A 19,777-nucleotide genomic window follows, 5' to 3' on the forward strand; every position below is an offset into this window, starting at 1 on the left:
CTTTGCTGATGCCTTGTTCAATCTGGTGAGCTAGGCTGGAGAAAGTTAGTTTATCCTTTTGGCCGGGCTCACCAATCTGACCTGATATTTTGAATTCTCTGCCCCACGGTAGTGTCAGAAAAGGTGGAGGGGTTTGTTTAGCACTATTGTCCCCCACACTCATCGTCAGTTTGGCTGTACTAGGTTGCTTCGCCTTGTTCTGTCGTGATAATGCAAGAGCCAAATGAAGCGTCTCTATTTCCTTTATCAGCTGTTCTTCTTCTGAGGCCTCACCAACCTGTTCCTGCACCTCATCTGTCTGGTTAGTATCTGAGGTTTTGTGTCCCGATGTACCGTTCTGAGCAGCCTGTTGCAACTCCAAAATTTTTATTTTTCAAAATCAGTAGCTCTGACATTCCCTCATCTTCAAGCTCACCCAGCTCCTCTCTTTCTAAGTGCTGTATTATATAGGAAATGAGAGAGGAACGACTTTTACCCGATACCTTTTCAAGTTTTGAACCAGCAATATTTAGGAAATCACAAACTTCAATCAAAATGTCTCTTGTCACTTTATACAATGTACCAGCAACTTCTAACTTCAGGTCCTCTAGCCCTGAAGACTCCATTTCAGTCTGTGGCTTGTGGAAAAGATTAGTGTGATGTAAGACCTCTTTGCAGAAGATTCAGTGCAGCTTCCCTGAAACCAGTAGTTAACCTCAGGTTGCATGCAGGTCCCTCTGCGTAACTGTCGAAACCAGCACACTGTATCTCCCACCGTAGTATTTGATGTGAGGGGTTAAATGATGACTGGGGCGTCTATCTAAGACAGCGAGCCCTCATCACATTCATCCCAGCAGTGCCTCCAAAATGTTACACCCTGAAAAGGGGCTGAAAAGGGGATAAGTCAATGACGACGCTCAGACATGATGCTTCTCTTTCAGCAGCTTCATTGCGAATGAGGCAGATTGAATTTTACACAGGTTGTAGTTATATTAAGGATTGTTATCCGGTTGAACCATGTCATGAACTCTTTTAACTGTTTTAGCCTGTGTTACAGTAAATCTCTTTGATGGGACTTATTTTGCCCTTGTTTATACATTTACATATTTGAAAGAAATTAAATAATACATTCAGTAACTTTGAATCATTATGAACTTCAACTAATAATCAATCTATCACATGAACAGGCCTCACATGAAACCTGTTCAGCAGACCAACAATCTGCAGGTCATCTCACAGGTCATTTTCTGCTACGGAAATCATCCCTATTAGTGCCAAATGCATGTAAGTATGCTGGAGCAGTGAGGTTACAAAGTAAGGTGGGTGTAAAAAGGATCTGAAGATTTCTTCATTCATTTGAATGGAAATAAAAAGTAATAACAAGTTTAATATTTTAAAAAGTTTAAAAGCTACAGAATGAACAGTAATAGTGGTGTAGTCTTAAAAAGCTGCAAGTTTGGATACCACAACAGTTTCTGGAGAACAAAGTGTGCAGGAGAAACTCCAGTGTGAATGCTGACAGCCAAACAGACTGGTTCTTCTATCAATCTGAGCACTCAAACCACTTTATACAACTAAGGAGCTTGCAAAGAAAAGTGTCTGGACTTCTTTAAGTTGCTTGGAGACGTTTCACCTATCATCATAGAAGCTTCTTCAGTTCTAAGGTCAAATGGTGGAGAGTCCCAGATTTAAACCTAGTGGGAGTGTCCCTCCACAGGGCTGTAGACTAACTTTTTGCCACAGCTGTGCTGGTGCACACTTTTTTTCTTAGGCGCACCCAAACCTTTCAACCACATCGCTTAACACCGCAGTTTTACATGTGCACTTTTAAGGGGAGAAAGTTGCTGTCCATGCAGACAATATTGATTTGTAAATGATTAACTAACAATCTTGTCATTATTATTACTTTATTTGGGGCACATTTCTGCCAGAAAGACAAGTTACTGAAAAAATGCTTGTGTTTAAAGTGCTTTGTCAATATTGTAGAAAATGTTAAACTTAATCATCATCTCGGCTCCTCTGACGACCTGTTTACTGTTGCATGCTGCTGAAAGGCAGTGGGGAGAGGGGACACTTGGGCTGTGCATTTTGTAGATGCTGGACAGCATAGATCAGATTGTTAACAGTGTAGGTTTGTTTCAACCATTTGTTTGAACCATGCTGAAATTACAAAACACACACAGTTTCATGAGACATTATAATGTCCGTTCAGTCAAACAGGGCAAACACACACTGATGTTGTACATATTTCCTCTGAGCCAGTGAATTACAGATAATCTTGATGTCTGTGCAGGGCCTCAGTCATGTGACATGTGCTCGTCTTAAGAACCTGAAACAAAACGAGGTTTCAATAAGTAAAAGAAATCCAGTTCATTCTTTCAAGCTCTTAGCAAGTCTTTGTTGTTATTGCACTCTCCGTGCAGCAGGAGGCGCCATGTGTCTGTAAGTTTGGGCTCATTCATGCAGGAACAGTAGAAGTACTGCTGTTTGGGATCCTGCAGAGATATGGAGGAGCTGATTGTGGCACAGCATCCAGGTGAGTCTACAGGTCATCCTCTGCTCTCTGTGGTAATAACTGATGTAAACCTCACAGTGAGGCAGCAGAGAGAAGACAAAGAGTGGAAACTGTGTGTCTGCTGATGTGCTGCTAACGTTTCACAGTCATGTCCCACAGGTGTGGGGTTAAAACGATGCCAGCTTAAAATGAAACTGAAAAAAAATTTATAGTGAAAAAAAGATGAACTGAAACTGTAAATATGGACATTAAAACAAATAAGTTATTTACAACTAAGTTTTCACACTTACATATTTTTTTGCTTACAATTTGCTGGCACTGTTTTGGCATCCAGAGCATGCTTGAGGGGCGGGGCTTTAGACCCAAATACATCTGCACACCTTATAGAGGCCACGAGTGCTGACCACGCTGCCATCTTTCTCTCTTCCCCTCTTTCACATCTTATCTTTTGTTGTTTCGGTTGTTTGAATAAAGTCACTGTGTGAATATGTCAGTGACATTGCGGTATACAAACTGATATCCTGTGATTCATCTTTGCTTTAATCCTGTAATACTTCAGGTTTGTTAGATAAACCCTGGCCCTATTAATAAAATGTTCATGCCTGGTTTAATGTATATCATATCCACCCAGAAATCTGGACTTCATCATTTTGACCTCACATCATGCACCAGTAAGCTTTTTAATAACTGATGCAGATTTCTGGTTTCCTTTGAGGTCCAACCATCTACAATAGTTTTCTTTCCAAGGAAAGTGACATTTAAAAGCAAACATGCTGCAGGTTCATTGGTGGAAATAGTAGTTTTAGTCTAAAAACCTGAAGGAATTCCAAGACTTTCTCTAGTTATGTTTGAGGTCACAGAAAGTGCATCACACAGAATGCTGATTGTTCATTTCTAGGCCGAGATAATGAGTTCTTAGTTTTAATTAATATAGTATAGTATTAGTATATTAGTATAATTAGTATAGTATAGTATATAGGATAAAAATCAGATGCTTCCATATTTGATCTGTTGAAAAGAACCAGGTGATCTGCCAGAGATCAAATGATCTTTGGCATCCCTTGAATAATGAAGTTCTGACTGTTGGTGATGCCTTCCACAAAGGGCCACGTCTTCAATGTGGCCCTTTGGGAAAATGGTTAGTGTGAGTTAGTGTGCGGTACATCTCCCCGACCTCAATAAAATCTTCAGGTTGACATTAACAGGATGCAGGTAAACAAACACACAGCTCAAAGTTTGAGTCATTTATTTTGGAACAATGACCTCCAGTAAAAATCTGTCATCTATGGTAATCAGAACAGCAAAAACACCCAAATCATTCAGACACATGGATTACAGGGATTACATCACATGGATTAAACAGCAGACGTGCACATAAAGCATCAAACAGCAGAGTCTACATTAGACCTGATCCAGGACCATCCCAGTGAAATAACAACCACCAACAACACTGAGATGGTCCTGGATCAGAGTCCAGACAGAAATCATCATCATCATCATCATCATCATCATCATCATCATCATCAGTCTGAACACAGGAAGCAGCAGCCTTTATAACATCAGACAGAACCAGGACCAGGATCCAGGCTCAGTTAGTGGGAACCAGGATACGACCTGAAAGAAGAAGAGACGAGGACACAGTCACCAACACTCTGAAAACACATCATGGACACTGGTTTTTTTACAGATCAATGGCAATGATTCAGTGAAGTTTCATGTTTAAGAGCTTGGACCAGGTCTGAGAGTCCTCTTTAAAAAAAACAAACAAAAAAACAGTCAAAACCTGTGTTTGAAACATTAACCTCCTAGGACCTGCATCCACATATGTGGACATCACATTTTGGGTTATTTAGACCAAAATACTCAATTTTGCTCTACATGGGCCTGATATCCACTTACGAGGACGTTAAACTGCTACTGTTCTTTCAAAATTTTAAATGAATATCCTCATTTGTGGCTCTTATTTTTCATAAAAACAAAAATTTTTACATTCATTGGGCCCCAATATGCCGAAATATCAAAGGGAAATAAAAATGCTGCCGTGGAAGAGTTCGGGTCTTAGGAGGTTAATGTAACTAAGAGTTGTCTGAAATAAACACTACTGGTGTAAACCTGCCTGAAACATCAATATATGAAAAATACTGATGTAAACCAGATCCAAACCAGTTTTAGACTTATATAATGTGGTTTGAGATTTAGACTGGTCTAAACTGGTTTCAGGTATGAACTGGTCTGTGAGTGAGAGTCCTGCTCTGACCTCGGGCCTTCCTCTTGTAGTAGATGAAACCAGCCAGAGATAAGATCAGACCCAGGATCAGTCCTGAGGCTCCAATGGCGAGCTTGTTCCTCTCTGACTCAGGCATGGACGGGTCTGAGGACACACAGGTGAACAGTCAGACAGATAGGTGTGTACAGGTGTGTACAGGTGTGTAGATACAGACAGGTATTTACCCCAGTCAGTGATCAGAGGTTCCTTCAGGCTGGCGTGCTCCACCTTACACGAGAGCTTCTCTCCAGATCTTCAACACAAACATCAGTGACTCTCAGATCTGGACTTTAAACTTTAGTCTGGACTTCATATTAAAAGTCTGTTTCCATTTATAATGATGCTCACCTGGGTGTGTACTCCAGGTGTGAGTGGGTCTGGTAGTACCAATCACCATCTGCCATCTCCTCAGTGGAAGTGACATCAGAGGTGACTTCCTTTCCGTCTCTCAGCCAGCTCACTTTGATCTCACTGGGAAAGAAGTCATAGACGCTGCAGACCAACATGGCGGGATGGTGACTGGAGAGAGGCGTCGTGGAGTGAAGTTTGACAGTGGGCGGAGCTGGAAAACAGTATGAGTTTCTGTTATTGTTAATGTCAAAGTATCAGTGCATTAATAAAGATACTGTCAACAGTACAGTCACATATCACCAGTCTGACATCAGATCATGAATCAGCTTTTAGGAGAAACATGAGTTTAATCACAGAAACATCAGCAGCTGTAAACATTATTATTATAAAGTAACACATGCAGAGCTGTATGTGCTGGGAATCTACTGGACTTGAACCTGGATCAGTTTTTATTAACATCCAGTGAAGTGTTGAGTCAGAGGGACACCAGTTTGAACCATCAGTAAACTGGTCCTTCTGCAGATCAGTCAAACTGAGGATTGAATCCACAGCTGGTCCCACTTTGAATTTCTGCTCATCCAGCTGTTTGATTGATGAGCAGGAACTATGAAGTACAAATGATTTATTATTTTTAGATGCACTTGTTGGGTGAACAGTTGTTCATGCCTACACCCAAGTGTAATGAATTAAACTGGTGATGTAGGCTCAGCTGTAGGCTGAACAACGATGGTGGAGGAGATGGTGATAGTGGTGGTGAGCGAGGCTAAGGGTCACTCTAATCAGACTGTACCATCCAGAGCCTGCAGGGGTGCTGTGTCTGTCTATTTTTATCACATTTCAAACCAGTCACGCACGGATGAGTCAGATGAGAGCTACAGCCTGATGGAGGAAACTTCTCGCACATTTCCTTCTCTGAGGTCACACCATCTCACTCCAGAGAGGAAGTTACTGCTGTAAACAGCCTGTAAACAGCCTGCTCATCTACACATGGTTCAACACTCATGGTGCGTTTAAGGTGCACTCGTAAATCTAGCCATCTATAATCCAAAAGTGATGGACTCGACATGCAGAATCAGTTTCCACTCTCAGACAGCTTCCTCTCCACAGGAGGTCTGAGCTGGTTCTCCTCATGTTCCTCTGAGCTGCTGCTGGAGCCTGACTGCAGTTCACTGGAACACATGAATTATTAACCTCATGTTACACAGGTCACAGGCTGTGTGCTTACATTTCACTGATCAGTCAGGTCAGCCTGTCAGCACAGCAGATGATTCATGAACTCATCAGCTCTGTCTAATCTGCTGTTTCAGCACTTTAGCTCACTTTACTGCAGAGATGCTGCAAAGAGTGAGACACTTCACACACAGATTAAATAACAGCAGTCATGTTTATATGTGTGTGTTATGATGATAACTTTATAATTGTTTCCTCATGTTTAATAGCTCCACTGTTACACTGACTCATTGATCTGAGCTGTAAATGTGTGCAGGTGTGAAGCTGTTAAAGAAACCAACAAACAACAAAGAAACAAACTGCAGACACACATTAGTGTGAAAATCCAACTTTAAACAAACATCAGTGTTTCTCAGATTTATCTGCTTTAAAATAAATAAAGAAGTTAAAAGTGTTTAATAGCCTGTATATATATATATATATATTAATAAAATAAATGTGAGTGATATTTGAGCTTGAACAAGTGAAATGAATATTTTAATATCATCATCACTGTGTAATGTTGAGCAGCTGCCTGTTTCTCCAGCAGGGAGCGCCACAGACTGAGGTTAGAGTGTTCAGAGTCAGTGATTTATTACAGTTATTGATCACCAGAGTCTGACCTGCAGCTGTGAGTCCATCATGAATGATTCAGAGTGAGGTCAACACCTGATGATGTCACACAGACCAGCACACTCACCTGATTTAGACAGAATGTTCTTGTACCAGTTACCAATGTTGGGTACGCAGTACCTCTCCTTCTCAGCTCTCATTGCAGCCAGCTGTCCTGGATTATTGTTAAAGTACTTTGCCTGCTTCACTCCAAAGTCAGTGTATCCAACATACTCTCCCACATTGCTGTCAAACCTGACGACCTCCATCATGTTGTAATAGTAAGATCTGATTAACTGGATGTCCTTCAGCTCAGTGGAGTTAAAGTCACAGCGAGCCACCATATAATTCATGAATCCATCTGAGAACAAACAGAACATCAGGACTGATCACTGTATTGATCACAACCAGTGAGAGAGTGTATGTGTGTGCTGATGAGTGGATTTGTCTGTATTGATCACTATACTGATCAGTGATGAGTGTATTGACCAGTGATCAGTACAGTGATTGGTGATCAGTGTATCTCTGCAGTATATTAAGGAGTGTATTGATGAGTATATCGAACATACCTGCTGTGCTGAGGCTGATGAAGAGGAGGCTGAGGCAGAGGAAGGATGAAGCCATGTTCCTGAGTTCTCCTGACAAACTGACTCAGTCTGACTGAGAGCTGCTCTAAAAACAGAGGACAGGTCACATGACCACAGCGTCATCTGTTACCAGGAAGAACTCTGTGGGACCAGCTCACACTCTTCATCACCGTGTGTGTGTTTGTTTGTTAAAGTCCATTAAAGCTTTAAAAACAGAGAGCACTCAGAATCTTCTGTATATCCCACAGTCACAGCTGGGGTGACGGAGAAGTTATTCATCTTTATAGTTTGAATGGGCCACTGACATCAGTACTGCTGTAATAAAAACCACAACCTGTATTATTAAAAACTGTCATCTTTACACATCTCTCTTCTTCCTCCTGTTTAATAATGAATAAAACAATGTTGTCTTTAAAAGTAAAAGGACAGAGACACTTTTATTGTGAAACATTTCCATGCAGCTGGCAATGTTCCTCTGTGTGACAACACAGGCCTCATGGATGTGATGGAAATGTCTCAAAGATGAAAACAGGCATGTTTTTAAATTCATTTTACTGTGATTAAATTAACTAATAATTACAATTTTCCATTTAAATACTAAAGCAGACAAATTTGGATTCAAACATAAAATCATTAACAGTCAGACTGCAGCAGATGAACATCAGCTCATAGCTAATATTATTATTGTGCTGTGTTACTGTAGCATCTTTGCCTTACAATATAAAACTCCTGGTGGCTACCTGGCGGGGCCTGGCGCCTGTTGCTCGGTCAGGCCTCCTCCGGGGTGCGGGGGGCCCTCGGGCCTCCGGCCTCTGGGCCTGCGGCTCAGTTCACTCTGGCACAGCTGGCTGCCGGCAGAGCCGGCGGGCACGCCGGTGCAGCCCCCTCTAGCTTCTGCTCGGTGGCTACTGGGTGACGCCTCGTCTGAGGATCCTCAGCCCTTCCCATGAGGGTGGCACGGATGCCCCTCCGGTGGTCCTCCTTGGGCTCTCGCACTCTGGGGCCTCTGGATGTCTGGGGCCTGGATCTCCTCCATGCCTGCTTCATGCCCTGGGGGACGGGGCTATGGCTCTCTACATCCTCTTGCAGACCATTACATGTGGAAACCATTTGAATACAAGCGCGCTGATCCACACAGGTGTGCACATGGGTGTTCACTGTTCGTAGACTTAAATTACACCTTTCTTGGCTGCTACTTGAAAGCACATTGTGCGCTGTCTGTCCTGCGTGCTGCACAACAACATTGAATTTTTAGTATTTACTGCTGTTTACACTTAGCTAGATTAATGCGATGGTGTTGTGTTTAGTATGTTGCTTTGGTTTTTTGCTTGTTTTCTATTCTTCTCCTCTCAACAGGTGATCCAGGAGATTTTTTTCTCCCCCTTTCTCACTGTCCCTCTCCCCTTCTGTTGTTCTTTTCCTTCCTCTTTCTCTCTCCCTTTCCTATCTCTCACTGATGTCTGTCCCGTCTGTAACATCTGAAAATAAAATATAATAAATAATAAAAACAAAGATCGACCAAATGGACCAATACGGCAATGCCACGATGATCCATTTGGCAAAGTAAATCCATTGGGTATCCTTGTTGGTCTTCAGACAACAATTCTGACGGCTAAAGAACCAAATGGGACAGGCAAAAAAAAAAAAAAAAAAAAACAATATAAAACTCCTTCAGGTCACTATTGGTGGGATCACTGGTATATTATAAAACTGAATTGAATTATGATGAGATTTTAAACAGCATTCAGGATCAATTTAAAAATCCTATATTAAAACATGTTACAACAGAAGTGTTAAACATTAAACATTCATTTCTATAAACTGTTAATTGATTTTTCTCTCACCTGTTTGTATCAGCATACACGTAATCAGAAATGTAGTCTTATATCTTTGAGTGGCATTAAGATAAATTCAGATATATTTAATTTTAAACACGCACACAGGGATTCTTTCATTAAACCATCTGTATTACTGACCTGAACTCTCAAAACCTGGACTGCAGTAACATCATGAGTGACCATGATGTCACTCATGACAATAAATAGGAAGCAGAGCCTAAATAAATTACGCCACTCAGACACACCTGACTCCACTCTGCACTGACTCAAACCACAGAGAGTGAAATGGATCCATGAAGATTGATAAAGACACACAAAGAACAGACTCACAGATTTGTGTTTATTACTCAGATGTTTTTATTGATATATGGAAATCTGAAAAACAGTTTGATAAACATTGAGTCATTATAGCAGTTTATGAACACAGATGATCACCTGAGTTCAGATGAAACTGATTTCAGCAACATTAATTTGACTTTTATCTTCTTTGTTTTTGTGGCAGGAACAGAGTTCAGGTAACATCTGCTGGATCAAACGTGTAGCTGTGTGGGGAAAGTGGCTGAAAGAAGCTTTAGTTTGAATTCATAGGTCAACTTTATTGACACACATGATGACAGACAGAACAGCTCATACAGGTGATTAAATTAAAGCAGCTGAGACAGGTAAACAGGAAGCAAACAGGACAAAGGAATCAGATGTTCATTAACAGGTGAACTCTGCACACAAAAAGAGTAACAACATCTGGACAGTCACACTGATTATGAGCTCATTATAGAACACTGATGACATCATCACTGTGAGCCAATCAGCTGCACTCGTTTCCTTTGATGAGGAAGAAGGTTCCAGCAGCCACACCGAGCAGACCCACAGTCAGACCCACTCCACAGAATGCCGCAGGGCCAACACCTGGATCAGACTGACCAGAGGCCTGCACATCTGGAGACACAAACACACAGAGAGACATGAACCTCACATCTGGAGAGGAAAAACAGGATGACGTGCAAACATCTGTCTCAAACTGTCAGCTCAGATAAGATCCAGCTGTTGAGCTGCTGTGATGAACACTGGCCTCAGTCTTCACCTCTGTATTTCTGTCAATGTTCACTGTTTAAAAAAAGTTTTCTCACCATAGAGTCTAGTTTCTGGTTGTGTCAGGGCCAGATGTTGCACTGTACAGCTGTACACATCTCCCAGCTGTGGGGTGAACTGCAGTCTGGAGATCTGGGTGAAGGGTCCATCTTTGTTTAGATAGGGAACGTTGATGCTGGATCCTGTGACCTTCTGTCCGTTCTTGGTCCAGGAGACGTTGACAGGAGCAGGATAGAAACCAGTCACATGACAGATCAGAGTGTTATTCTCTCCAAACTCCACCTCATCTCTGGTGTAGATCATCACAGCTGAAGGAGCAACTGTGCACAAACACATCAGGCAGAGGATCAGAGCTTCAGCTGGTGACTTTATTTATTTATTAATAAACATCAATAAAACGTTCTGGTGTTCAGTCAGATGATGTCATCACTGTCTGTGTGAGAGAAGCTAGAGTGAGGTCAGAATCATGAAGTTAAACTACAGACAGACTCAGTTCAGCTTCAGAGGAACTAAAAGGAGGAAAAATAAAATAAACTGTGATCTGCAGTAAATGCAGAATACTGCATTCAGAAATACTGAAACATGAACACAAATATAAACACGTCAGTGTTTCTGTACACATGATCAGTCTGAATGTGCTTAAGGTGGAATTATTTCTTATATTTAATCAGGTTGAAGCTGGCTGTGTTTGATTGGACAAAGTAAATCAGTGCTGATGATGTCATCAGTGTGTTACTCTACAGAGCGTGCAGGTAAACACAGGTGAGGTGAGACAGGTGTTACATGTTGTATTTACTGTGTTTGGGAGGGAAGTCCTTCATCCCCACACGAACAGTCTTCAGGTTCTGTCTGCAGACCTGTTGCTGAGCCACAGCTTGTTCATAACCTCCTGGTACAGTCATAGGATCAATAAAAGGAGGCAGAGGGTAGATATACTCCTGTTTGTTGAAGTCTGCGTAGGCAACCTCTTCACCATCCAGTCCATACATGTCCTCTCCATCAGAGTCTGAACAGCCAGTGACAGCAATGTCACTGTGCAGAGCTGAAACACATCAAACACTGATCAATAACCTGATCAATGACCTGATCAATAAGCTGCTGTTTACAGAGACAAACTCACCGTCAGCAGAGACACAGAGGACACAGGAGAGGAAGAGGAGCAGCTCCTTCATCTTCATCAGCAGCTCTCTGACAGTTAAACTCTGAGTGTGTGTGTGTGTCTGTGTGTGTGAACCTCACAGAGTGTGTGTGAGAGTCTGTGAGTGACTGAAAGTGCAGCTGAGCTCTAACACACAGCAGCCAATCACAGAGCTCACAGTTCATGATGTCATCAGTGTCCAGGCAGACAGCAGCTGCAGGTGAACATGATCTGACACACACAGCACCGATCAATAATCAATATTTATAGACTCTTCAAAATAAAGCTCAGCCTGATCAGCTTCCACTCTGAGGATTTTCAAAATAAAACAATTTATTTTAATAAAATGATTCAGTTTGTTTACAAACACTGTGAAATATGACTTTATGTGTTATTTAAATAGTTTCCAGTTTAAAACACACCTGAGTTCATGTGTGTTACTGTGACAGTGAGAGTCACAGCTGTGTTTGTCAGCAGGAAACTTTTACAGACACAAAAACTTTACGCCTCCATCATATGTTGTAGATGCATCCAGCAGGTCCATCAGAGTCTTTACTGGGCCGATTCTGGCCCCGGGCCTTATGTTTGACACCTCTACAATAACCTGATCAGCTTTCAGAGAGTGATTATTGATCATAACCTGCTGTCAGAGGAGCAGCTGAGTTAGAGCTGAGGAGGAGTTTAAAGTGTTTCCTGTTTCCTCTGCTGATAATCAGCCAATCAGCTCTTTGCTGTCACACAGCTCACCTGTGCAGGTGTGACAGGTGAGTCAGTCCATCTCAGATCATTGGCTGTGTCCCAGTTTAGCGTCCGCACGCTTCGAGTACACATTTTGGGACCTATTATGTCACAGCGACGCTACGAAGGCTGTCCCAATCTGAAGTGTTCTCCAGCAGCAGCTGACAGATGGAGAGAATAGACAGACTGTTCCCTGTTTGTGAAGGACTTAACATAACTGTCTGTGCTGAATCAGTCTTATTAGGTAATGTTCAAATAATGTGATCATCCCAGTGTTTCCAGTGTGGGAGAAAGTACTCAGAGTACTCAGGGCCTTCAAGTTACACACTATGAAAGGCAGCAACAAGTTTAATGTTCAGAAACCTAAAGTCTGTATCAGCAGCAGAATGGAGCTAAAATAAATGTTGGTTTCAGTTCTATGAAGCTTTGAGTATTTTGGATCAGTAGCTGCTGTGTTTGTTGCATCATATTGCTGTAACTGTTTATATGCTTTATATATTCTGAGCTAAGTTGATCTATAGTGTTACATCATATTCTATAAGGATGTTATGTGTTTGTAGACTTTCTGCCCAGTTTGACCCATTTAGCAGACGTCAGCCTGTTTAAGGCTCTGATATCTATTCTGTGTGACTTACAGCAGTTATGACATGGTCTGATTTTCTCACCCAATAAAGGAATATTTCATATATCAGTCGACTCTTCATTCTATCAGACACAGTTATCACAGCTCGGACATTTGCTTTTTACACATGTATGTAAGCATTGAGCCAAATTTAGTAATGCCAACATATTAAAAGAACAATATTTGTCTCTTATACATAACACATCTGTATACACACTGTCACAGATACTTGAGTGTCTTTGAGTGAAGATTTAAGGTGACAGGAAATATAAATAACTGCAACTTGAATCTTTACTGAAGCTCAGAGGCACAGAGTTCACTCACTGCTGTAATATATCATAATACTCTGACAATAACTATAATATTGGCCATATTATATTTAAATTATGGATTAAAGGGCTTTGGAGTTGACGTCACGCCGCAGTGCATTGTGGGATCCCGGCGCCATGTTAGAAGGCCACGAATCAAAACAAACACACTGTGTTGCGCAGAGGTTGCACATAACACTGACTTCTCCTCAGCAGCTGCCCCAAAATTTGCTCTAGATGAAAACATAACAGTGACCATTGTCTGCTCCTCACCCTCAGTAACTCCTGCTACTGTCCTGGGGGTTGATTGTCCTCCTGCCTGCACCTCAGTTCTTTGTTCCCATCTCAGGCCTATTTTCTATTTTGTATTCTTACACCCATTAACCGCAATATTAGAATGTTGCAAGCAAACTATATTCTCTTTAACTCTGATCTATATCAAGGAATCTATTCTCAACAAAGTATATAAACAAAAATAAACAGCAATGTGAATTTCTTTGGAACTTACCGCAATGAAAATGTGGGGAGCACACCAACAAACATGATGGCAGAGAGCTGGCTATCAGCTCGACTCACCGCTGCTATCCAGGCCTGCCGTCCTCGTTTGGTAACGTACATGAGCTCTAGTGATGTGTCCTGTGTGTCGAAGCTCCTTCGCGTTGCTCTCAGGAGGGGAGACGATAAAAAAAGAGCCCATTTTCCAGCTTATTCCTTCCCGATCGCGCGATCTAACATTGCAACGACAACACAGCAAGTATGAGCCATAGCTGATGTTTCTGTGTGCTTTCCTCCTGTAGCCTTTGTTTGGCCTACTAAGATGGCGGCTCGACCCAAACTCGTGACCACGCCCCCTCCCCTGACGTCACGTCACGAAAGAGGTTGGCAGACCACGTGACTTTCATGCATTGTTTTGTGGGTACCCATGGCAACAAAATCAAAACACTGCATCAAGCGCTAGTGTTTCCAGCACCGGTAATCATTCATTCTGCGGTTTTAATCCCTACTTGCATTTTATTTGCCCCAAAAACAGTTCTGTACAAAACGACGGACACCACGTCAGGTCCCTAAAAATGAAGCGAAAACGTCTCTATCGCCCCCTGGTGTCTGGCTGCAGTATAGGTCGTAAACCCCGCCTCCTCCATGTTAGCGGATGGGACTGGGGTCAGACTAAAATAAATTAATACTCCTAAGATCAACTTTTTCCAAAGATTCTTTCTTTTGTTATCAACAGTTCTCATCACGCTGGTTGATGTCCGAGGGGTCTCCTCTCCCATAAGTTTGATTCTAATTCCTACCACGGTGATGTTAGATTGGGGTGAAACGTCATCATAGCAGCTGCAGTCACGGAGAAACTTGCGTATCTCTGTTCGGGAATAGCAGATAGAGCGTAGGCTCTGAGAGGAGGGCCAGCGTTTACGCTACGAAAACACGACCGAGTGTTTTAACCTGACAGCCTGAGGTGTTCTTCAGTAAACTGGACTACCCGACAGAAGGACCCGAGGCCCCGCTGCACTGTTTCGGTAAGTTAAACGTGTTTGTAAGCTAATCCGTAACTACCGTCCTTAGCTCGGTCCTGACACCTAGCTAGCTAAGATGAGCACTCGGCTGTCAGGTTCGTTTAGCTGTGCAGGTGAATGAATTTATTAAAGAAATCAAGAGAAACGCTCCGGGCTGCTCACTGATTACTGTTACTGTACTTTTATTACAAGTATTATACTGTAAAAGCAACAGGCTGCATCCTGCTGCAGCTCCTGTGCAGAGCTGATTATTAAATATGTGCAAACAGCAGCATGTTTTCAGTCTCCACATCTGTAAAGACAGTAAAAAAATTAAAAGCTTGTACTTCAGTAACTCCTCATTAATCAGGAACTATGGATCAAAGTACTGTAGTGTACTGTAATGCTGAAAAATGTAAGAGAAAAACTTCAGATCCTGAGTGTGTGAGGACAGAAGGATCAGCTTTATTTCAGATTTGAGATAAACTTTATATTTCAGTTTGTGACGATTGTGTTCTCTTTGATTACAGGAGCTGCCCTCAGATTCAGACCTCAGCACCACCCAGTGACAGCAGACAGATCATCCAACATGTTCACATGTTAACTGCAACATGAACTGATGAAAACAGTACAAAGGTTAAAGTACCACATGTGTTGTAGTGAAAGCTGCAGCTGTTTTATTGATAAAGTTAAAGACAAAAAAACAAAAGGATTAATCACCCCTGTAACTGTGTCACTGTACATCAGCATTAACAGGACTTCAGTTTGGTGTTTCACAAAGCTGCTGATCTCAGACCTGCACAGCTTCTGTTTTAACCACTTGATGCACTCAGCTGCATGAAGAGCACGTTTGAGTTTCTCTAACACAATTAAATAAAACCTGATGAAGGTCAAAGGTCGTCACTTGTATGTTGAACTACAAACAGTTTTTTACACATAGTGTGTTATTTACCATAAAGTGATTCAGAGTTATTCATACCAGAGTAACCAGAGAGGATCATATCTTTTTAAATATATAACTTTCTACAGGACTGAATATAATATCTTTATAAGTCCGGAGCCTCTGGGGAGTATCCGAGTATTTATAACATTACACAAACCAAAGGTTTCCATCACAGTGTTGATGAAATGCTGGGTTTATCCATCTCCTGGGGCGGGCCTACGGAGGAGCTCTGAAGATTTCCCTGTGAGGGAGCTGCTGGTGAAGATCATGAGTCCTGCTTGATCAATGCGATGAGCTTCAGTCTTCCTGGTGTTTCTTAAATGATGCCTCTTACAGCGGGTCAACAGAACATGTGGCACAGGACAGCTGTGAATGATGTCACATTTTCAATCTCTGTAGGTTGTGTCCAAATTCATGGGCTGCATCCTCCTGAGGACCCGGCCTTCACGGTCTACGTGGGCCGGGTCCTCAGAAGGTCGGGTAGGCCGGAAGTAAACGGCTGGGGAATTGGACGGTGTGATATTATTCTGTTATTATATGTTACCTTATATATGTAATCAAATTAGTTGAATTATGACATTTGCTGTAGATCACATTATATCCTTTAACATAGAGTGTGTGATCAGTATGTAGTTTTAGTTTGCATTATACTTCTGACTTAAAAGAGTGTGAAAATCATTAGATCTATTGGATTGACCTGTATTACTCAACACGGTTGAATGTATTACATTGTTTCTTGACATGTTTTACTGCTGAATCATGAGGAGAAGGTTGTAAGCAGAAGACTTGGTGTCTGTGGAGAAAGAGATAAAACCACATTCCTTACCCCCCCCCCCCCCCCCCCCCTTCCTACTTCACACAGAAAGACAGAGAGCCGAGGTCATAATTTAGGCACCGTGAGTGAAAGAATGTGAATGTTTGGGCTTTTACGACCAGGTGGGGGCCACTAGAAGAGTATAAAGAGCTGTGTAACCCGTCACCACTTTGAGACTTGCTGTGACCCTCTGCAGGCAGCTCTCCCCATCATGATGGTTCTAATGCTCATAAGTGTTGAATTGTATGGAAATAAATGATTGTTGATTGAGCATTTATACACCGAGTACTGTCCTTCCTTCAGCCCAAAGATTCAAAGAACTGCTTGATTTCAACAACGGTCTAGCCTTCAGATTAGCGTCACCGCTGTCTCGGTGGAGTTTAATAAACTTGTCCGTCTGCTCCTTGTTATCTGAAATATAACCAGACACTGGAGTAAACTCTCGGCCATCTCACACTTATGTTTAATTTTTGTTTGAAAATTTGTATTGTTCTGTTTAATGTTTGACGTTTAGTTAGCTGTGCAAAAATCAAGGAGGAACCCACCCGGGGGATTAATAAAGTTTTATTTTATCTAATCTAATAACTTTGATCTCAGCCAAACCGATTTACTCACGAACAAACAAAACACTGAAAAAAGCCCAACAATAACATTTTTAGGTTGTCTAAGTGACTTATATCTTACGTTTAACCCGAGCAGCGAAACTCCGCGGTGATCTGAAAATGATGTGCCGGGAGTTGTGCCGTTCTCGGCCGCATCAGTAACCCTCGAGCTCCCGGCTAGCTGTCGAGCTGGTGGGTAGCAGACGTCTCCGAAAACGTCGAAGCACTTTGGCAAATATGCGATATCTTGATAAACCGAGCTGATATTTGATGTTTACACAACTACTTTCTCGCCTGAAAATATGTTAAAAGTTTATTTTGTGACCCAGAAAAAGTAACAAGAGTAATATTAAAACTTAGTAGCGGCCGCCATTGTTGGAAACTGGAGTTTGGCTGGGCCGCGCTATGAATTCTGGGATATGGTGGGCCACGAAGGACACACCCGACCCATCCTTCAAATTCGGGGGAAAGGAGGACGCATTTGTCGGCTGCATTTGGATATGGACAGCCTTCGGCGCGTTGCTGTGACGTAATCGGTCTACAAATGCGGCCTCAGGAGGAAGCAGCCCATGAATTTGGACACGACCATAGTACGCACCGTCCGTAGTATGAGTACTGCGCGTACTGTGCGTACTACAGATGGTGCGGTGGCTGGATTGGGACACAGCCACTGTGGCTCTGTGTAAACTATACAGACCATGTTTGCAGACATCATGTGAGAAGCAGCTCTGACAGTCTGCAGACCGTCCCTCTGTTACAGTCCTCTGTGCTCCCACAGCAGGGTAAAGTTATCTATAACAGTCACACCACAGTCTGATCACAGTCAGGTGTGTGAGACCAGCAGACTGAAACAACCCACCACACAGCTGAGACACTGCACTGAGGTGAGTGTGGTGGTTCAGAGACTCCAGGACCCCAACAGATGCAGAGCATCTGGTTTAAACAGGTCAGACTGTGGATTTAGGAAATTATCAAGCAGGTTTTTTGTCTTCATCCTGTTGTTCCTGAGGATGAAGTCATCAGGTGAAGCAGGATGGAGTGAAGACCAGGCTGGGATCAGCTGTGGTGTCATGTAGATGGAGGGCGAGGTGCTGCAGGATGCTGTGGAGGAGCTGAGGCTGTGATATTCTTGAGGTGTCACTTGGAGAGGTGCAGGTTTCCTTCAGGAGTCTGTTCCATTTGAATTCCCTGGAGATGGAGACCATAGGCTGTCCTCTGTTTAGATCCTGGTGGACTGAAGCTCAGTGGAGCCTTTGGTTGGGTGCTCAGTGTGCTCCATGGACCTGAAGCCTGGGCTGGTCCTGACCACGGCACAGCTAGAGTTCAGATCTTTCTAGCTTCACTGAGGAGTCCAGGAGCTGTGTCCTTCTTCAGTCTGGTGCAGGGTGGAGGGCCTTGGTTCATTCATGGATTTTTCAGCTTAGACAGACATTTGTCTGACAGGAACAAACAGTCAACCTCATCATCTGAAAACACAAAACAGCAGCAGTCAAAAACATCACATCATTTTAACACTTTAATAAGAAACAAAGACCTAAAACAAATGCTAATCAAGTTATTTAGAGTAAATACAGGAGCCACAGTCAGACCAACATGTGCTGGTTTTTGATATTTCCAGCAGCTTTCTGCTGTATCAGTTTCTCCTGCATGCAGCAAATATCTGTGCTCACTGAGAGCTTCCAGTCTCTATAAAACATTAATATGTTCAGTAAATGTGATTATTCTTCATGCACTGTTTGTGATGTGAGGAGGGTCAGTGCTGCAGCTGCAGCAGGCTGTAGTTCAGTCCAACCAGCTGAGCAGTGACACACGTTTATTTTCACTTTATAGGTGGATGATGTTCTTAGTTTATCAGGGAAGTAATTCAGGTTCACTTTAACTGCTCGAAGATGAATCAAAATCACATCAACTGTAAACACATGAATGTGAACTCTAGATTTATAAATGTGAATATTCCTCTTAAATCAAGTAGGAAAAGTCCACATACTTCACTCAGGTACACATGCTTGTGTTGTGCAGCAACAAGCAGCTCTTTGAAGGACGTTCCTATCAAAGCTGAGTGAACCTGGTGCTGTATGAACATAATAGTTCAATAATATATTTGTATAAAGGAACAGGAACTGTTCATGTTTGTCTCATCTCTACGTCTTCATATCAATCATGTGTGATAAACACTGATACAAACTAAACAGCTGTGTTTATGTGTTGTTGTTCCTCCATTTGTGTTAAAATGAGTTTAATAACTAAATACATAACTTATCAAACTAAACCCACACATGTAAACGTATAAACAGTGTGGGTCAGGAAAAACGCTGCACCTTCATGAGGCTGAGCACACACAGGACTGACAACCTTTACAATTAATTCATCATTTATTTCAAGCACATTTGTACATAATCAATGATTAATGAGCAAGCAGCAGCAGCCAGTAAAGATGGAAATATGGATAATATGAAGCTCGATGTTTGGATCCTGCCTTCAATACAAGAAACAAACTGTAGATAAAGATGAATCATCAGAGGCTGGATGTTTCTGATCACTTTCATGATTTTATTGTGACTAAAGAACATAAAAGGCTTTGAATCAGACAGCAAAACGGTGGATGTATGCATGATAGATGGATGTTTGGGTGGATGGTGAAGTGGAAGTGGAGCCAACTTTAGCCTCTTT

General features: G+C 42.2%; 2 protein-coding genes across 3 annotated transcripts in view; both read right to left on the reverse strand.

Annotated features, from left to right (window-relative positions):
- Positions 1 to 7,596, reverse strand: part of LOC146712329 (H-2 class II histocompatibility antigen, E-S beta chain-like) — a 49,589-nt gene extending 41,993 nt beyond the window's left edge. Inside the window, exons 1-6 of one of the 2 annotated variants that reach the window (XM_085452033.1) lie at positions 7,502 to 7,595; positions 7,021 to 7,293; positions 5,109 to 5,322; positions 4,946 to 5,013; positions 4,752 to 4,865; positions 3,724 to 4,108 (exon numbers count right to left, since the gene is read on the reverse strand). In XM_085452033.1, the coding sequence (XP_085308159.1) occupies positions 4,083 to 4,108; positions 4,752 to 4,865; positions 4,946 to 5,013; positions 5,109 to 5,322; positions 7,021 to 7,293; positions 7,502 to 7,556 (750 nt within the window). In that variant the 5' untranslated portion in view covers positions 7,557 to 7,595 and the 3' untranslated portion in view covers positions 3,724 to 4,082. Of the gene's footprint in view, positions 1 to 3,723; positions 4,109 to 4,751; positions 4,866 to 4,945; positions 5,014 to 5,108; positions 5,323 to 7,020; positions 7,294 to 7,501 lie in introns of those variants that run through there. The other variant, XM_085452034.1, reaches the window with a different exon arrangement.
- A 2,496-nt stretch (positions 7,597 to 10,092) lies between these two features.
- On the reverse strand, positions 10,093 to 11,707 carry LOC146712331 (H-2 class II histocompatibility antigen, A-U alpha chain-like). Its single transcript, XM_085452040.1, has 4 exons — positions 11,567 to 11,707; positions 11,243 to 11,488; positions 10,485 to 10,766; positions 10,093 to 10,293 (listed from the first exon to the last, which is right to left on the reverse strand). The coding sequence occupies exons 1-4, from the start codon at positions 11,622 to 11,624 to the stop codon at positions 10,163 to 10,165; spliced, it is 717 nt and encodes a 238-aa protein (XP_085308166.1). The 5' UTR covers positions 11,625 to 11,707; the 3' UTR covers positions 10,093 to 10,162.
- Positions 11,708 to 19,777: the final 8,070 nt, after the last annotated feature.

This window comes from Copadichromis virginalis, linkage group LG3, assembly GCF_057382275.1.
Source record: "Copadichromis virginalis isolate Kocher_CV1m ecotype Utaka linkage group LG3, C_Virginalis_male_GT1.1, whole genome shotgun sequence".
Taxonomy (NCBI): Eukaryota; Metazoa; Chordata; class Actinopteri; order Cichliformes; family Cichlidae; genus Copadichromis; species Copadichromis virginalis.